The 16,173-nt window shown below is 46.2% G+C and overlaps 1 protein-coding gene and 2 non-coding genes across 3 annotated transcripts in view; all 3 read left to right on the forward strand.

Annotated features, from left to right (window-relative positions):
* CLCN2 (chloride voltage-gated channel 2) overlaps positions 1-16,173 on the forward strand; it is a 95,178-nt gene that overhangs the window by 42,839 nt on the left and 36,166 nt on the right. The window contains 5 exon segments of the mRNA XM_032225127.1: positions 3,287-3,412; positions 8,911-9,015; positions 9,121-9,214; positions 12,155-12,239; positions 12,592-12,747. Of these exon segments, the coding sequence (XP_032081018.1) occupies positions 3,287-3,412; positions 8,911-9,015; positions 9,121-9,214; positions 12,155-12,239; positions 12,592-12,747 (566 nt within the window).
* LOC116514467 lies at positions 14,153-14,271 on the forward strand. The gene has a single exon (XR_004256111.1). It is a non-coding gene; the product is annotated as a 5S ribosomal RNA (ribosomal RNA).
* LOC116514463 lies at positions 14,653-14,771 on the forward strand. The gene has a single exon (XR_004256108.1). It is a non-coding gene; the product is annotated as a 5S ribosomal RNA (ribosomal RNA).

Genomic DNA, 16,173 nt, shown 5'->3' on the forward strand with positions numbered 1-16,173 from the left:
AGTTTTACTCCATTTTACAACCTTTCTTGCCACTGTTCTTGTTAACTTAGTAACACAGTTGTTAAGTGAATCTGGCTTCCCCATTGACTTTGCTTGTCAGGCGGTCGTAAAAAGGGGATCACGTGACCCCGGGTACACTGAAACCGTCATAAATATGAAGCAGTTGCCAAGTGTCCGAATTTTGGACCAGGAGGATACTTCAAATGTTGTAAGTGTGAAAAATGGTCATGTCACTTTTTTCAGTGTCGTGGTAACTTGGAACGGTCACTAAATGAATTGTCATAAGTCAAGGACTACCTATATATATATACACCCTTACACATGGGTGTGTTACGCACCTCCTTGTTGATTTCCCTATTGCACTGCTGTGCAAATCCACTCTCCAAATTTGCAAGCACTCGTTTTCGAAGGAGTTGTTAGACGCCGTAACTGTGGGCCCCCTCGGAGTTGACGTGCTTTGCCATGAATCAGGGGGTCTCTTCCTTCCTTCTTTTGATATTTAGGCTTCCTTGCAAATTTGATTGACGCTATCAATCAACTTGGGCCCAGCTGAGATCTCGAAAGAAAAGGAGGATGCTTAAAAATAATTCCTTTAAAGTTCAACTCTCTGGTTTTTTTTTAATTTGCTGGCTCATTGTAATCTTTTTGCTGTCGTCTGTTGTGCCTTTGTGCGTCATTCCTTCTTGAAGAGCAGAATGGATGGAGCCACAGAGGGCTATTCATCAATTTCCCGCAATAAACAGATAGATACTTTTCAAGGCCTTTAAATTAATCTAAGGCATCCCAGAAGCACTTTTTTTCCAAACAGCAACTGGAATTCCTTGATTTTTCTTAAAAATGTTTCCCTTCTCATCCAAGAAGCTTCTTCACTTCTAACTCTCCTCCCCACTCTCAGAACTTGAGACCCCCGAGGTCATCCAATTCAACCCATAATCTTGTAATGATTGAGATGTGTGGTTGGCACCCAGTGGTGGGATTCAAAAAAGTTTTTTCCCCCCAATATATTTTTATTATTTTTACACTTAAAACAATGCAGCTAATCACAACCATTGACAATTAGCCTACTTAATACATTATCAATCCTTCTGTCCAATCACAGTATTTACAGTTTGTTCCAGTCTCGTCACCTTGTCTTATACCAGTCATAAAATCTGTTCCAGACTTCAAAATATTCTGATTCCTCTTTATTTTTAAGTTCAAGAGTGAGCCTATCTACTTCCGCACAGGCCAACACTTTTCTGATTATATCTAGCTCTGATGGTGTATTTTCTTTTTTCCAATATTGTGCATAAGTTATGCGTGCTGCAGTTAGTACATGAATAATTAAATAAAGTGTATCTTTCTTATACCCCTCTAGTATTATACCTAGGAGAAAAATTTCGGGTTTAAACAGGATTTGGTCTCCCACCATTTGTTCTAACCATGATTGAATCATTTTCCAATATTTTTTGCCTCATTAACGTCCACCACATATGATAAAATGTGCCTGGTGTTTTTTTACACTTCCAACAATTTGGGTCCAGATTTTTAAGCATTTTGGAGAGCCATGCTGGAGGGATTCAAAAATTTTTACTACCGGTTCTGTGGTCGTGGTGAACATGGCTTGGGGGCCGTGGCAGGGGAAGGACACTGCAAAATCCCATTTCCTCCAGATCAGATGGGACTTGGGAGGCAGAGAATAGATGGGGGCATGGCCAGCCAGCCAGAGATGTTATTTACCGGTTCTCCGAACTACTCAAAATTCCCGCTACCGGTTCTCCAGAACTGGTCAGAACCTGCAGAATACCACCTCTGTTGGTACCTCTGATCCAGTCCATTCTGGCTAACTGTGTTTTTTTCAAGGTGATACAGGTAGCCCTCAACTTACAACCATTCATTTAGTGATGGTTCAGAGTTACAATGGCGCTAAAAAGTGATTTATGACCGTTTTTCACACTTACAACTGTTACAGATCCCCACGGTCATGTGATCAAAATTCAGACGCTTGGCGGCTGGCTCATATTTATGGCGGTTGCAGTGTCCTGGGGTCACGTGATCCCTTTTTGCGGTCTTCTGACAAGCAAAGCCAATGGGGAAGCCAGATTCAGTTTACAACCATGTTACTAACTTAACAACAGCGGGGATTTACTTAACAACGGTGGCAAGAAAGGTTGTAAAATGGGGCAAAACTCACTTAGCAATGGGAATGTGGGGGTCATAAGTCGAGGACCACTTATGTATTGGAATGGAGGCTGCATTCTTGAAAAGTGAGGAAAGATAAACTTGAAAAGTGAGGAAAGATAAACTTGAAAAGTGAGGAAGAACACCAGTGGGAGAGTTAATGTTTGTTACGTTTCTATGTTTGTTGGCAAAATTTATTGGCCATCTTACCACAGGGTTAATGTTTGACCCACAGAATAAGAGACCTATGTCAGCTTTCCGAGTAATGCACCCATAGAACGCAAAAGTCTGAGGCAGGAAGATTCCTCAAAGATCAATTTATTGGCTACATCATATTGGCACAAACTGATGAAAACCGACTCTGAAATTCCCACGCCTTCCATCTAATTAAAAAGTAAAAATTTCCCCTTTCCTCCAAGTCACTGGTCACATTGTCCAATCATGGGGCTGGCTGGTTGCTTGGTTACTTCGCTCCTCCCCTGGCCAGCCACCTGTGAGAATGTCCTTGGTTCCCAGTGGAAAACTTTATTGCTTTGGCTACAAACCCCATCTAGCTATTCCACCACCACCATCACCAGGGGTGGGATTCAATAATTTTAGCAACCGGTTCTCTGCCCGGTTGCTGGGTGGGTGTAGTCATGGTAGGCATGGCCTACTCGGCCTCCTGTACCATGGTGGGAGGGGAATTGCGCCCTCCCCAGGCTCTGGAGGCTTTTCTCGAGCCCCCAGGAAGGCGAAAACGGCCTACCCCAGGCTTCAGAGGCCCTCCGGAGGCCAGAAATAGGCCTGTTTCCGGATTTCTGGAACTCCTGGAAGGCCCATTTTTTGCCCTCCCAGAGCCTCCGCGCAGGCCCTGCACTTCCCTGGCATCCAAAATGCCACATGGAGACTCCTGAGAGGGGCAGGGAGGGGTGGGCATGGCCAGCTGGTTTTTGTAACTACCAGTTCGAACCTGTCTGAACTGGCTGTATCCCACCCCTGCCCCCCTCCCTGTGTGGTGTGGGAAACCTGAGGCCTCCAAACTGGCCTCAATCAGGTTCAGAGTTGACAACCTGGATAAATGGAGCTTAGAATTTAGATGCCTTCCGCAATTTCCATTTTTTCCCTTTCTTCTCTCCTCCATTAGGTGTCCTTTTCAGCATCGAAGTCACCTCCACATTCTTTGCTGTCCGCAACTATTGGCGCGGCTTCTTCGCGGCGACCTTCAGCGCCTTCATCTTCCGGGTCCTTGCAGTGTGGAATAAAGATGAAGGTACCATTATGGTTTCTTCCTGCAAGACCTCAGGGAGAGTATAGTATAGGCTTTATTGTTGTTAAGTCTATCCCCGTTAGGAGACTAGAGTTGTGCCGCGGAAGTTAGTAACAAATAAGCCGCTGAACAGTCACTCACGGCCACCGAAGGTAAAACAAAGAATACTTTTACTTGTGCAACAGAAATAGAATAGATAGTCTTCAAAATCAGACTATAAGCAGTCTTGTAGTATATAAACAGTCTATTTACAATACGTTGAAGTTACAGTTGCTCAACTCACGATTCACCATGTAGACAAGTAACTAACATACAGACTAGCCACCATCCAATACATGGTCTTCTCCAGTGGTGGGTCGCTAATCCCGTTCCAACCGGCGTCGTCCTCGTGCACGGGCGCAGTTCACGCATGCGTCTTAGCGCCTGCGCGATGCTCCAGCTGCTCGCGGAGACTCGCGCAGGCGCTGTATGTGCCGTCCAGCTGCTCACGGAGAATCGCGCAGGCGCTGTATGTGCCATGCGCCTGCGTGGAAGCGCAGAAGCCTTCAAAGACCGGTAAGGAGCGCTGGCAGGCGGGTGGGCCCTTCACCGTTCCCAGAAGTTACTTACTTCCGGGTTCACCGACCAACCGGTTCGCGGGGACCGCCGCGAACCAGTTGAAACCCACCCCTGGTCTTCTCTCCAAATACTAAGCACATACAGTAACAGTCAGTAACTATCAGGAACAACAGTAGAATCAGTAAACTCAGAAAACATCAGGGAGCATCAGGGAGAACTCTGTACTACTTCCTACTTCCCTATATGGCTGCTTAAAGCAATAACATCCAATTACCTCTCTCTTACATTTAAAGTAGCATATACATTTGTTACAATCATGGCTTATATACATTGTCAAGCCAAGGCTAAGGTTACATCCCTAACATTTGTCATTGTACATCACATATACAACAAAAATGTTTTTAGTCTCACTAGTGCAATCCATGACAAAAAAATACATCAGGAGTGGATTAAGTAACAATCCAGGTGTAACCAGAATCTGGCCTGGGGGATATTGCCAAACCATTAAATAGAGTTTTTTTTTTATTGTCCAAGTGTGATTGGACATACAAGGAATGTGTCTCTCAGTGTATAGACAAACGGTTCCACCACAAAACCGCGGTAGACTAAAGCGCGCTCGACGAAAGCGCGTACCTGATGTCATCACAGCCCGACAAAAACATCACGCTGTGAGCGGTAAAGTTAAAATTAACGCGAAAACCTTACCCTAACCCCCCCAAACCTAACCCTAAACCTAACCCTTAACCTAACGCTAACCCTTAACCTAACCCTAAACCTAACCCTAACGCTTAACGTAACCCTAAACCTAACCCTAACCCTTAACCTAACCCTAACCCTAACCCTTACCTTTACGTGAATCGGCTTGCTTTAAAAGCGCTTTTTAAAGCGCCCTTTTTTCTCCGCGGTCGTATTTGTCGCGCTGCTGATGACGTCAGGTACGCGCTTTAATCGGGTGCGCTTTAGTGGACCGCGGTTTTGTCGTGCCACGTAGACAAACAACGAAGTGATAAATCGTAAGTCATAAGATAGAATCATAAATCATCAGATAGAAACAACAAAGTGATAAGTCCTAAGGTAATCAACAGGAGAAGGTAATCGGAAAGAGGAAAAGGATCATGGTAATACAGCCTTACTACATAGGTAAATATCCTTAGGAATAAAACAGGGCTCTGGGAATGTAGAGGTTTAGCGGAGTGATGGCATGGGGGAGAAATGTCTTTGTGTGTAGTTGTTTTGGTATGCAGGGCCCTGTAAGGGCATCTTGAGGAGACCAATTTATGGTCTTATTAAAGACCATAAGGAAGAGAGACCATAAGGAAGAGAGCTGTTTTCGCCCTCCCCAGGCTTCAGGAGAGCCTCCAAATTCTGGGGAGGGAGAAAACTCAACCCCTGTGTGTGTGTGGGGGGGAATGTGCCCATGCACGGGGCAAAGGTTGTACATGCATTTACAGGTGGGCAGAGCGCATTGCATTGTGGGTGTGGCCACGTGCACAGAATTTTACAATACAATAGCAGGGTTGGAAGGGACCTTGGAGGTCTTCTAGTCCAACCCCCTGCCTAGGCAGGAAACCCTATGCCGTATCAGACAAATGGCTATCCAACATCTTCTTAAAGACTTCCAGTGTTGGGGCATTCACAACTTCTGGAGGCAAGTTGTTCCACTGATTAATTGCTCTAACTGTCAGGGAATTTCTCCTCAGTTCTAAGTTGCTTCTCTCCTTGATTAGTTTCCATCCATTGCTTCTTGTCCTACCCTCAGGTGCTTTGGAGAATAGTTTGACTCCCTCTTCTTTGTGGCAACTCCTGAGAGATTGGAAGACTGCTATCATGTCTCCCCTAGTCCTCCTTTTCATTAAACTAGACATACCCAGTTCCTGCAACCATTCTTCATATGTTTTAGCCTCCAGTCCCCCTAATCATCTTTGTTGCTCTTCTCTGTGCTCTTTCTAGAGTCTCCACATCTTTTCTACATCGTGGTGACCCAAACTGAATGCAGTATTCCAAGTGTGGCCTTACCAAGGCATTATAAAGTGGTATTAACACTTCATGTGATCTTGATTCTATCCCTCTGTTGATGCAGCCTAGAACTGTGTTGGCTTTTTTGGCAGCTGCTGCACACGGCTGGCTCCTATTTAAATGGTTGTCCACTAGGACCCCAAGATCCCTCTCAATACTACTATTGAGCAAGGTACCATCTATACTGTACCTGTGCATTTCGTTCTTCTTGCCTAAATGTAGAACCTTACTCTTCACCATCGAATTTCATTTTCTTAGATAGGGCCCAAAGTTCAAGTTTGTCAAGATCCTTCTGTATCTTAAGCCTGTCTTCTGGAGTGTTGGCTATTCCTGCCAGCTTGGTGTCATCTGCACATTTGATGAGTTCCCCATTTATTCCCTCATCCAAATCATTGATGAAGATGTTGAAGAGTACTGGGCCTAAAACAGAGCCTTGGGGTTCTCCACTGCATACTTCTCTCCATGTAGGTGCAGTTCCATTGAGGACTACACGTTGAGTGCGGTTGGTCGGCCAGTTACGAATCCATCTGGTGGTGATGCTGTCCAACCCACATTCTTCTACTTTATCTAGTAGTAGGTTATGGTCCACCTTATCAAATGCCTTACTGAAGTCCAAGTAAACTAACCATTCCTCTGGTCCACTAATTTTGTCACTTTGTCAAAAAATGCAATTAGTCTGGCATGATCTGTTTTTGAGAAACCCATGTCGGCTTTTGGCTATTATTTTGTTTACTTCTAGGTGTTCGCTAATTCATTGCTTGATTATCTTTTCCAGAATCTTTCCTGGTATTGAGGTCAGGCTGATAGGTCTGTAGTTTCCTGGATCTGTTTTTTTCCCTTTTCTGAAGATGGGAACCACATCAGCTCTTTTCCAGTCCTCTGGTAGTTCCCCAGTGCTCCAGGATCTTTGAAAGATATAGTTCAGTGGTTCTAAAGTCTCGTCTGCCAGTTTCTTCAGGACCCAGGGGTGTAATCCATCCGGTCCTGGTGATTTGAACTCGTCTAGGGTAGACAGGTGCTCACTTACCATTTTCTTCACTATTTCAACTTGTGTTCCTAATCTGATTTTTGTGGTGCTGTTTTTGATAGGTTGGACTGTTTTATCCCTTTGTGTAAAGACAGATGCAAAACATGAGTTAAATAGTTCTGCTTTCTCCCTGTTGCTTGTCACCTTCTTGCCACTTTCTCCCAGCAATGGACCAATTGTTTCCTTAACTTTTTTTCTTGTTTTTAACATATTACATGTTAAAAACTTTTTTTTGTTATTTTTTACTTTTGTGGCAAGCCTTTCTTCGTTGTGAGCCTTAACTTTCCTCACTTCATCTTTGCAGGCTCGGGCTATTTGCTGATATTCTGCCTTAGTTATGTCCCCCTCTTTCCACTTTTTTACTTATCTTTTTTTGTCTTTCAATTTGTCAGAGAGTTCTTTATGCAGCCATGCTGGTTTCTTTTGGGAGCTGTTATTTTTCTTCTTCATTGGTATTGTGCTAGGCTGGGCTTTTGTAACCCCTCTTTTCAAAATTTCCCAAGCTTCTTGAGTTGTTTTCCCCTTGAGGATCCTCATCCATGGAATTCTTCCCAAGCTCTCTCTAAGATTTGGCACGCTTTTACAAAAGGTTTTGCCATCACTGCCCTAGACCGATTTTCACACCTGCGCCTATTACAAGCCCTACCCTCCAAAATAAACACTAGTTAAGCCCTGCCCACCATCTGGTTGTAGTGAAGTGAGGCAAGGCGCATGCATAAAAATCAAGCTAGGGCCATAGTGGGAGGGTGGAGCTGCCCCACATACCCCATACCTGCTTACCTTAGGACCGCTGCAGCCAGGTCTCCCATACCCTGGCACCTGTTGTGCTGCTACCCAAGTACTTCTGTGGCACATCACGCGGGGGCTGCACACTCATGCACACAATGACACAATGCGGCACACAGCGTTCTGCGAACAGCGGTGCTGGTGTGACAATCCATGCAGTTTCTGGCTGCGAGCAGCTGCAAGCAGCCTCAGAAATTGGGCAGTGTCACAACAGGTGTCAGGCAGTGGTGAGTTCCGGGCGGTATTGCCCGGTACGTGCGTACCGGTGGCAGCTGGGAGCAGCGGCCACCGTACCGGAATGCTGTTCCGATGGGCTCACCCCCCCACCTGCGTCCTTTACCTGTTTTTAAGGCAACCGGGCCAATTGCGTATGTGCGCACAGCGTACGGCACCTGCGCGACCTCTGCCAAGCAGCTGGGGTGTCACAGGGTGGTAGTGTATGCACGTTTGTGCTGCGCACGTGCCTGAGGTGAACCCCGTTGCAGCGTACCACTGGTGTCAGGGCATGGGGGGGCCTGGCTCCTAAGATAAGCTGATAAGAGACCGCCTTGAGAGACCGCCTACTGCCAATTACCTCCACCAGACCGATTCGATCGCATCAGGCCTCCTCCGAATCCCATCTTCTAGCCAGTGCAAACTGGCAACTACCCGGAGGAGGGCCTTCTCGGTGGCTGCTCCGTCCCTTTGGAACGAACTCCCCGTGGAGATTCGGACCCTCACCACCCTCCAATCCTTCCGCGCTGCTGTAAAGATCTGGCTGTCCCGGCTGGCCTGGGGTTAAGATTATAGCCCCACTCGAATTGTGTGATTGTTGCGTTTTTCTCTTTTAATATGCTGTATTGTTTATTGTTTGTTGTTTCCCCCTCCCTTTTGAATTGTGAGCCGCCCTGAGTCCCCTTAGGGAAAAGGGCGGCATACAAATAAAGGCAAAAGTAAAAAATAAAAAAAATAAGACCTGGTGTTTATTTGGGGGCCCAAAGGAAAATAAGACTGGATCTTATTTTTGGGTAAACATGGTACCATCCCAAGCTCCTAATATTCAAACACATTTCAACTCTTCGTCTGAATTGTGAGTCTTGTCATGTCTCACTCCAGCTGGTTCTCTTTCCCTCAGAAACCATCACAGCTCTCTTCAAAACCCGCTTCCGGCTCGACTTCCCCTTTGATCTGCAGGAGCTGCCGGCTTTTGCCGTGATCGGGTGAGCCTCACTCGCTTTTTGTGGGGCCTCCCCTGCCTCTGGATATGGACCCTCCCCCTCTTACCAAATCAGCCTTCCTTCTCCTCTCCCCGCTAACCCCTCTTTTTTTCATTTAGGATTGCCAGCGGCTTTCGGGGGAGCCCTCTTTGTCTACTTCAACCGCAAGATTGTGCAATTCATGCGTAAACAAAAAACCATCAACCGCTTCCTGATGAAAAAGTAAGGCGTGCAAAGACCCAGGTTTGGGGTCAGTGGGTTTCACATCAAGGGAAGATGCCTATGAAGGGAGGCATCACTTCCCATGTGTGGATGAGGGTCTGCTTTTATTAATAATTTTTAAAAAATGTGATGCCTATTTTAGAACTAAAACTAGAGTTTCATTCTGGTCCCCTCCCAGAAAGGGCAAGAAATTGCCCTATTTTTCAGAGTATAAGATGCTCCAAAGTATAAGACTAGCTTTTGGAGAGAAAAAGAAGAAAAAAAATCCTCCCTCTGCCTCTGTCTCCCAGCAATTTGCCTCCTTGCAGCAAACAGCAAGCAGCCTGTTTCAGTTTCAGCACAGCCTGATTAGCACAAGAAGCTGATTGTCAGGTCTCCCAAAGAGATTGCCATAGCCTACTGCCACCTCTGTATGCCCCATTTTTTGGCATCCACACTCCATTTTCCAACCATTCCAGGCGGCGGGGATCGGAATGGGCCAAAAACAGGGCACACAGAGGGAAAAAAATGGGATGTGGAGGCCGAAAATGGGGCACGGAAGTGGCAATAGGCAATGGCAATCCCTGCAGCCTGAAACAGCTGATGATCAGTGAATCCGCAAATCTCACCTCCTGGCTGGCCCTGCCCTCCTCTCCCCTCCCAGGAGTCGCCACATGGCCCGTTTGGGATGCCAGGTAAGTGCAGGGCCCGTGCGGAGGCTCTGGCTGGGCGAAAAACTGATGCCCCCTCCTGGAAGTTCCAGAAGGCCGGAAATGCGGCCCGTTTCTGTCTTCCAGAGGGCCTCCAGAGGCTGAGGAGACCATTTTCGCTCTTCCAGAGGCTCGAGAAAAGCTTCCGGAGCCTGAGGAGGGTGAAAACGCCCATCCACCCACAGCATCCTGGTGCAGGAGACCGGCTAGGCCACACCCACCATGGCCACGCCCATGGATTTTTTTTTCTTTCTTCCCTCTGCCATCTCTCTCTTCTCTACTTCCCCTTCCTCTCTCCTTCTCCTCTGTCCTCTTTCCACTCCTTCTCTCTCTCCTACCCTTTTCCTCACCTCTACTTCCCTCTCTCCTATCCCCTCTCTTCCCCTCCTCTCCTCTCATCTCCCCCCCCCCCCACTTCCACTCTCTCCGCTCAGCTTACATGGTGTATTTCGGCATCTGAGCAAGTTCAGTTTAATTTTGACGGTGTTCATCATTACATTTGCAAGAATCACCTTTCATACAAATAATTTTACATACGTCGTCCTTTTAAGTGTATACTTATGTGTTCTGACCCCCTCCTCCATCCAGTAACGAATGCCGAGACAAGCTTAACTGGAATTTCACAGCACTTTATTAGCAAGAAACCAAAACCTCGGTGGCTGAAAGCCAAGCATAACAAACAGATAAGGGCAGCAACTCAGACTTCGACAGATAACAGCTTCTCCAGCGTTAGGAATGACGTTGAATCCTGCAAAACCAGGCTCCTCCCAGTCTCTCTTTAAATATAATCTTGAGAGGAGCCTAATTACAATCAGCTGAGTCCAATTATTTTTTGTAACTGTGTAGCTGCTCTCTACGTCGATCTGCCCGGCATTGCCGGGCATCCAGGACCACCTCCCTTGTCTCTTCATCACTACTCCAAGGCCTGACATCAGGAGCACACTCCCTTCGACTCTCACCGCTGCTCCATGCCTCAGGCGCCTCCTGATGGCCAACCAGCCTCTCTGCGCCCTGCTCTGAGTCGGAACCAGGGTCCTCCACATCCTCTAGAGCCGACTCATAAGGCCCCTCGCTGGCGGAGTCTGTTTGCAGCTCCAATGGCTCCTGCTGGGCCACAACACTTACGTAACAATTCCATTATCATTCTCCCCAAACCGCCCCAAATGTATCTTTTTATGGACAAAGTGTGGACTGAGTTGGAACATCACTTCACATAGTTCACAATCATATCTATATTGCAAACTATCACCATGATAATGCTACACCGCTTGGTGGGGAAGAAGCAGAAAACAGAAAAGAAAGTATTAAATATATAAGTATATATCTAAGAGTGAGACATAAAGAGTGGGAGAATATAGTTAGGCTAGATTAGCGAAGGTAACAGAATAAGAAATGATATGAAATTATATTTGGGTTTGCGTAAATACCATCCTAAGGAATCATAAACTGAAACCTGAAAGAGACACCTACAATAATAGAAAAGAAAGAGAGAGAGGAGGAGAGAAGGAAAGGAAGATAGGGGAAAGAAGAAAGAGGTAAGGAGAGGAGGGTGGAAGGGAGAGGAAGAGAAGGAGAGAGGGTAGGAAGGGGAAGAAGAAGAGTAGGAGTAGGAGAAAGGTAGGAAAGAAGGAAGGGGAAGGAGAGAAGGAAGGAAGTAGAGAAGGGAGGGAGGGAGGGAGAAAAGGGAGAGAGGAGGAGAGAATGAAAGGAAATTGGGGACGGGGGAGAAAGGTAAGGAGAGGAGGGTGGGAGGGAGAGGGAGAGAAGGAGAAAGGGTAGGAAGGGGAAGAGGAAGAGTAGGAGTAGGAGAAAGGTAAGGGAAGAAGGAAGGGGAAGGAGAGAAGGAAGGAAGGAAGTAGAGAAGAGAGGGAGGGAGAAAAGAAAGGGAAAATAAGGTGGTGTTAAAACAGGAGGAAGGGATGGTAAACAAAGCAACCCAAACTGTATATTATAACCTAATAAATGAAATAATAAATGTATAAGAATGATAAATGTAAAGAACAACAATTCTGTGAATGTATACTTAAAATGGTGTGTAGGAGAATTAAAAAAATAAAAAAATGTTCTTAAAAAATAATAATATCACAGAGCTTAACCTTAAACGCCCATAAATTTCTAGTCTTTTAACATCAAATTAAATGTACATTCAGCACCTCCAGTGGGCTTGTGGGGTTTGTGGGGGAAGAAGCAGGAAGCAAAGTTGTGATGTGGGTTCATGTAACCTTGTGTTGTTTTCTTGTGGTCTCGGCAGGCGCTTGCTGTTTCCTGCTCTTGTCACTTTCCTCATAGCAACGCTGACTTTCCCACCCGGTTTCGGGCAATTCATGGCAGGCCAGGTGAGTTTTGAATCCCCAAAGTCAGACCGTCCAATCTGGCTTCCTGCAATTGCAGGGAGTCCTCGACAATCCTCTATCAAGTATACATAAATTCATTGTTATCCTTATCCATTTTAAAACAAAAAGTTCTAAAGTATTCAATTCATATATATATATATATCAGTCTTTTCTTAAAAACCTCCAAGGTTGGTGCACCCACGGCTTCTGGAGGCAAGTCGTTCCACCGTTTAACCTCCTGGGAATGGAAGCCAAGGTTCTGGCTGCTTGAATTGTAGGGCCCAGGAGAAACCCACAAAAAACTTTCTGCAGTTATTGTGCCCCTAACCCCTTCTCCCTTTCCCCCCTCTTTCAGCTCACCCAGAAGGAAACCCTGGTTACCTTGTTTGATAACCGCACGTGGGCCAAGCAGGGCTTGGCAGAAGAATTCGAGTTCGGTGGGGTTTCAGAAGCCTGGAAACACCCCCGGGCCAATGTCTTTGTCACCTTGGTGGTTTTCATCCTTATGAAGGTATGTGCTGTGACTTTGGACAAATAACCCTCTCTCTCCCTGGGATGTCTCCCCCAAATGGCATCCGGGAATAGGAGCTTCTAATTTCCAAAAATCTGTTGGTACTGTGGAGTTCTTGATGCTGTCCGAGCTTGGTTGTTTTCTAGCATACGTTTCATTACCCAACTAGGTAACGTCATCAGTGCTAGAAGGGGGAGGTTGTTTTTTTGTTTATATAGAGTAGCTTCCCTCTCAGTGTTGGCGGGAGTGTTGTTTTCTGATTTTTAGATCCTTAACTGGCTTGTTGTTTACTGTTTGATGGTTTTTCTGAGTTGATGGTTCCATGATTGAGATATTGTTAATGTCAGGGTTCCAAATAACATCCAAAATTAAATCAGAGTCCAAGGCCAAGTATTCCTCAAAGTTCCTATTCTATTCTATCCTATTATTCTATTCTATTCTTTCCTATTCCTATTCCTATTCCTATTCTATACTCAACTCCACTCCTATTCCCATTGTATTCTATTCTATCCTATTCTATTCTATTCTATTCTTTCCTATTCCTATTCTATTTCTATTACTACTCTCTACTCCACTCCACTCCTATTCCCATTCTATTCTATTCTATTATTCTATTCTATCCTATTATTCTATTCTATTCTATTTTTTCCTACTCCTATTCCTATTCTATTCCTATTACTACTCTCTACTCCGCTCCTATTCCCATTCTATTCTATCCTATTATTCTATTCTATTCTATCTTATTATTCTATTCTATTCTTTCCTATTCCTATTCTATTTCTATTACTACTCTCTATTCCACTCCAATTCCTATTCTATTCTATTCTATTCTATTCTTTCCTATTCCTATTCTATACTCCACTCCACTCCTATTCCCATTCTATTCTATTCTATCCTATTATTCTATTCTGTTCTATTCTTTCCTATTCCTATTCTATTCCTATTTCTACTCTCTACTCTACTCCACTCCACTCCTATTTCTATTCCCATTCCCATTCCTATTCCTATTCTATTCTGTTGGTTGCGTTTCCCATTCTAAGACCGCTTTTTTTTAACCTTTAAAAAAAACCCTTTTGCCTGCTTGCTTCCCAGCCCTTCCCATCCCAGCCTGTCTTCCACTTTTCCAGCAAATTGCAGCCCATCCAGGGAACGCAACGCTACGTTTTCCCCACTCCGAGCCCTTTTGGGGGGGGGAGATCGGGTGGCCAAGCCTTTTGCATCCGCGTGCTTAGAATGAACGGCGTGATCCAAATGGCTTTGCAGGGCAGCGCAGAAAAACAGCTGCAGCAAGAGGAACAGAAGGGCCTAGGGGGCAGGGGATGATGGGTCCGCGTTGCAGTCTTGTGGCTCGCTTTGCAGACTATTGAGTGGCAGCTTAAAAGCCGCAGCGAAGAGCCGTTAAACCGTCTACGGCCATACTACCCTGAACGCGCCCGATCCCGTCTGATCTCGGAAGCTAAGCAGGGTCAGGCCTGGTTAGTACTTGGATGGGAGACCGCCTGGGAATACCGGGTGCTGTAGGCTTTTGCCACCCCTTCTTTCCCTCCCTCCCCTTTTTGCACCCCCATCTCGCCTGGCCTACAAGACCTCTCCCTTTCCCTCCTACTCCGAGACCCTCGCCCGGGGAATCAAGGCTTTACTTGGCTTGCAACTTGCAACCCAGTGCAGGGAATGCACGGCTGCTTTTCTCCCAGCCCAACTGCACGAGGCTTGGGCTTCCGCTTGGCCAGAAGGGCGGCGTGCCACAAGGAAGGGGAGGAAAAACAGCAGCAGCAGTAAAAGAAGAGATACAGTCATGGGTTTGTTGGCAGGGGGTGATGGTCCCTGTAGTAGCCCTGCTCAAAAGTGTTGTATAGGTTGGAGCCGAGAGGCAGCTTAAAAGCCGCAGCAAAGAGCTATTAAACTGTCTACGGCCATACTACCCTGAAAGCGCCCGATCCCGTCTGATCTCGGAAGCTAAGCAGGGTCAGGCCTGGTTAGTACTTGGATGGGAGACCGCCTGGGAATACCGGGTGCTGTAGGCTTTTTATTTATTTTTTGGAACCCCTTCTTTTTCATTCCCCCTCCCCTTTTGGCACCCCCATCTCTCCTATGGCCTCCCCCTCTTTCTTTTATTTATTACTTTGTTACTCTTTTCCAAGATAACAGGAATAAAAATAAACATAAATAAGAACACAGGAAATTGGTACGAATAAATGGGGACAGTAGGATAGGGAGGTAGGCGTGCTGATGCGCTTATGCAAACCTCCTTTACGGACCTCTTAGGAGTGGGGTGAGGTCCACGGTAGACAGTTTGAGGTTGAAGCTGTGGGGGTTTGAGGATGTAACAACGGAGTCAGGTAGAGCATTCCAGGCGTTGACCACTCTCTTGCTGAAGTCGTATTTTCTGCAATCAAGTTTGGAGCAATTTATCTTGAGTTTGTATCTATTGTTTGCCTGTGCATTATTGAGGTTGAAGCTGAAGTAGTCATTGACAGGTAGGATGTTGTAGCAGACAATTTTATGTACTATGCTTAGGTCAGATCGTAGGCGGCTCTACCCTGCTGCTCCGTGACCAAGGATCTACTTTGCTAGCAACTTGCAACCCGGTGCAGGAAATGCATGGCTGGCTGCTTCCCCTGCCCCCCAGCTGCAGGAGGCTTGGAGGTCCGCTTGGCCAGAGGGGTGGCGTGTCAAAATGAAGGGGAAGAAAAGCAGCAGCAGCAGCAGTAAAAGAAGGAATAGAGTCGTGGCCCTGTTGGCAGGGGATGATGGTCCAAGTGGTAGCCCTACCCAAAGCTGTTGCAGAGGTTGGAGCCGAGAAACCTGAATGTGCCCGATCCCATCCGGTCTTGGAAGCTAAGCAGCATCAGATTTGAACGTTTTCACTTTTCATCCAAGAAGCTTCACTATCCGGTCAGAGCTGATGAAGCTTGCTGGACGAGAAGTGAAACATCTTCAAAAGAAAAAAACACAACAAGAAAGTCCAGTTGCCTTCTGAAAAAAAAACACTTTGGGACACTTTCTGATGAATAAAGGGATAGGATCTACGCCAGTGGTGGGATTCAAAAATGTTTATTAGCGGTTCTGTAGGGGTGGCGTGGCTTGGTGGGTGTGGCAGGGGAAGGACACTGCAAAATCCCCATTTCCTCCCAATCAGATGGGACTCGGCAGGCAGAGAATAGATGGGGGCGGGGCCAGTCAGAGGCGGTACTTACCGATTCTCCGAACTACTTAAAATTTCCGCTACCGGTTCTCCAGAATGGGTCAGAACCTGCTGAATACCACATCTGAACTACACCGTCGTGAGTTCTGGTTTTCTTGATAAAGGACAAGATGTCAAGCTTGTAGGAGGTACTGAGAAGAAGGCTGCAATTCAGTGGTGGGATTCATTTTTTTTTACTATTGGTTCTGTGGGCGTGGCTTGGTGGGCATGGGTTTGTGGGT

This window comes from Thamnophis elegans, chromosome 10 (genome assembly GCF_009769535.1).
Source record: "Thamnophis elegans isolate rThaEle1 chromosome 10, rThaEle1.pri, whole genome shotgun sequence".
NCBI lineage: Eukaryota > Metazoa > Chordata > Lepidosauria > Squamata > Colubridae > Thamnophis > Thamnophis elegans.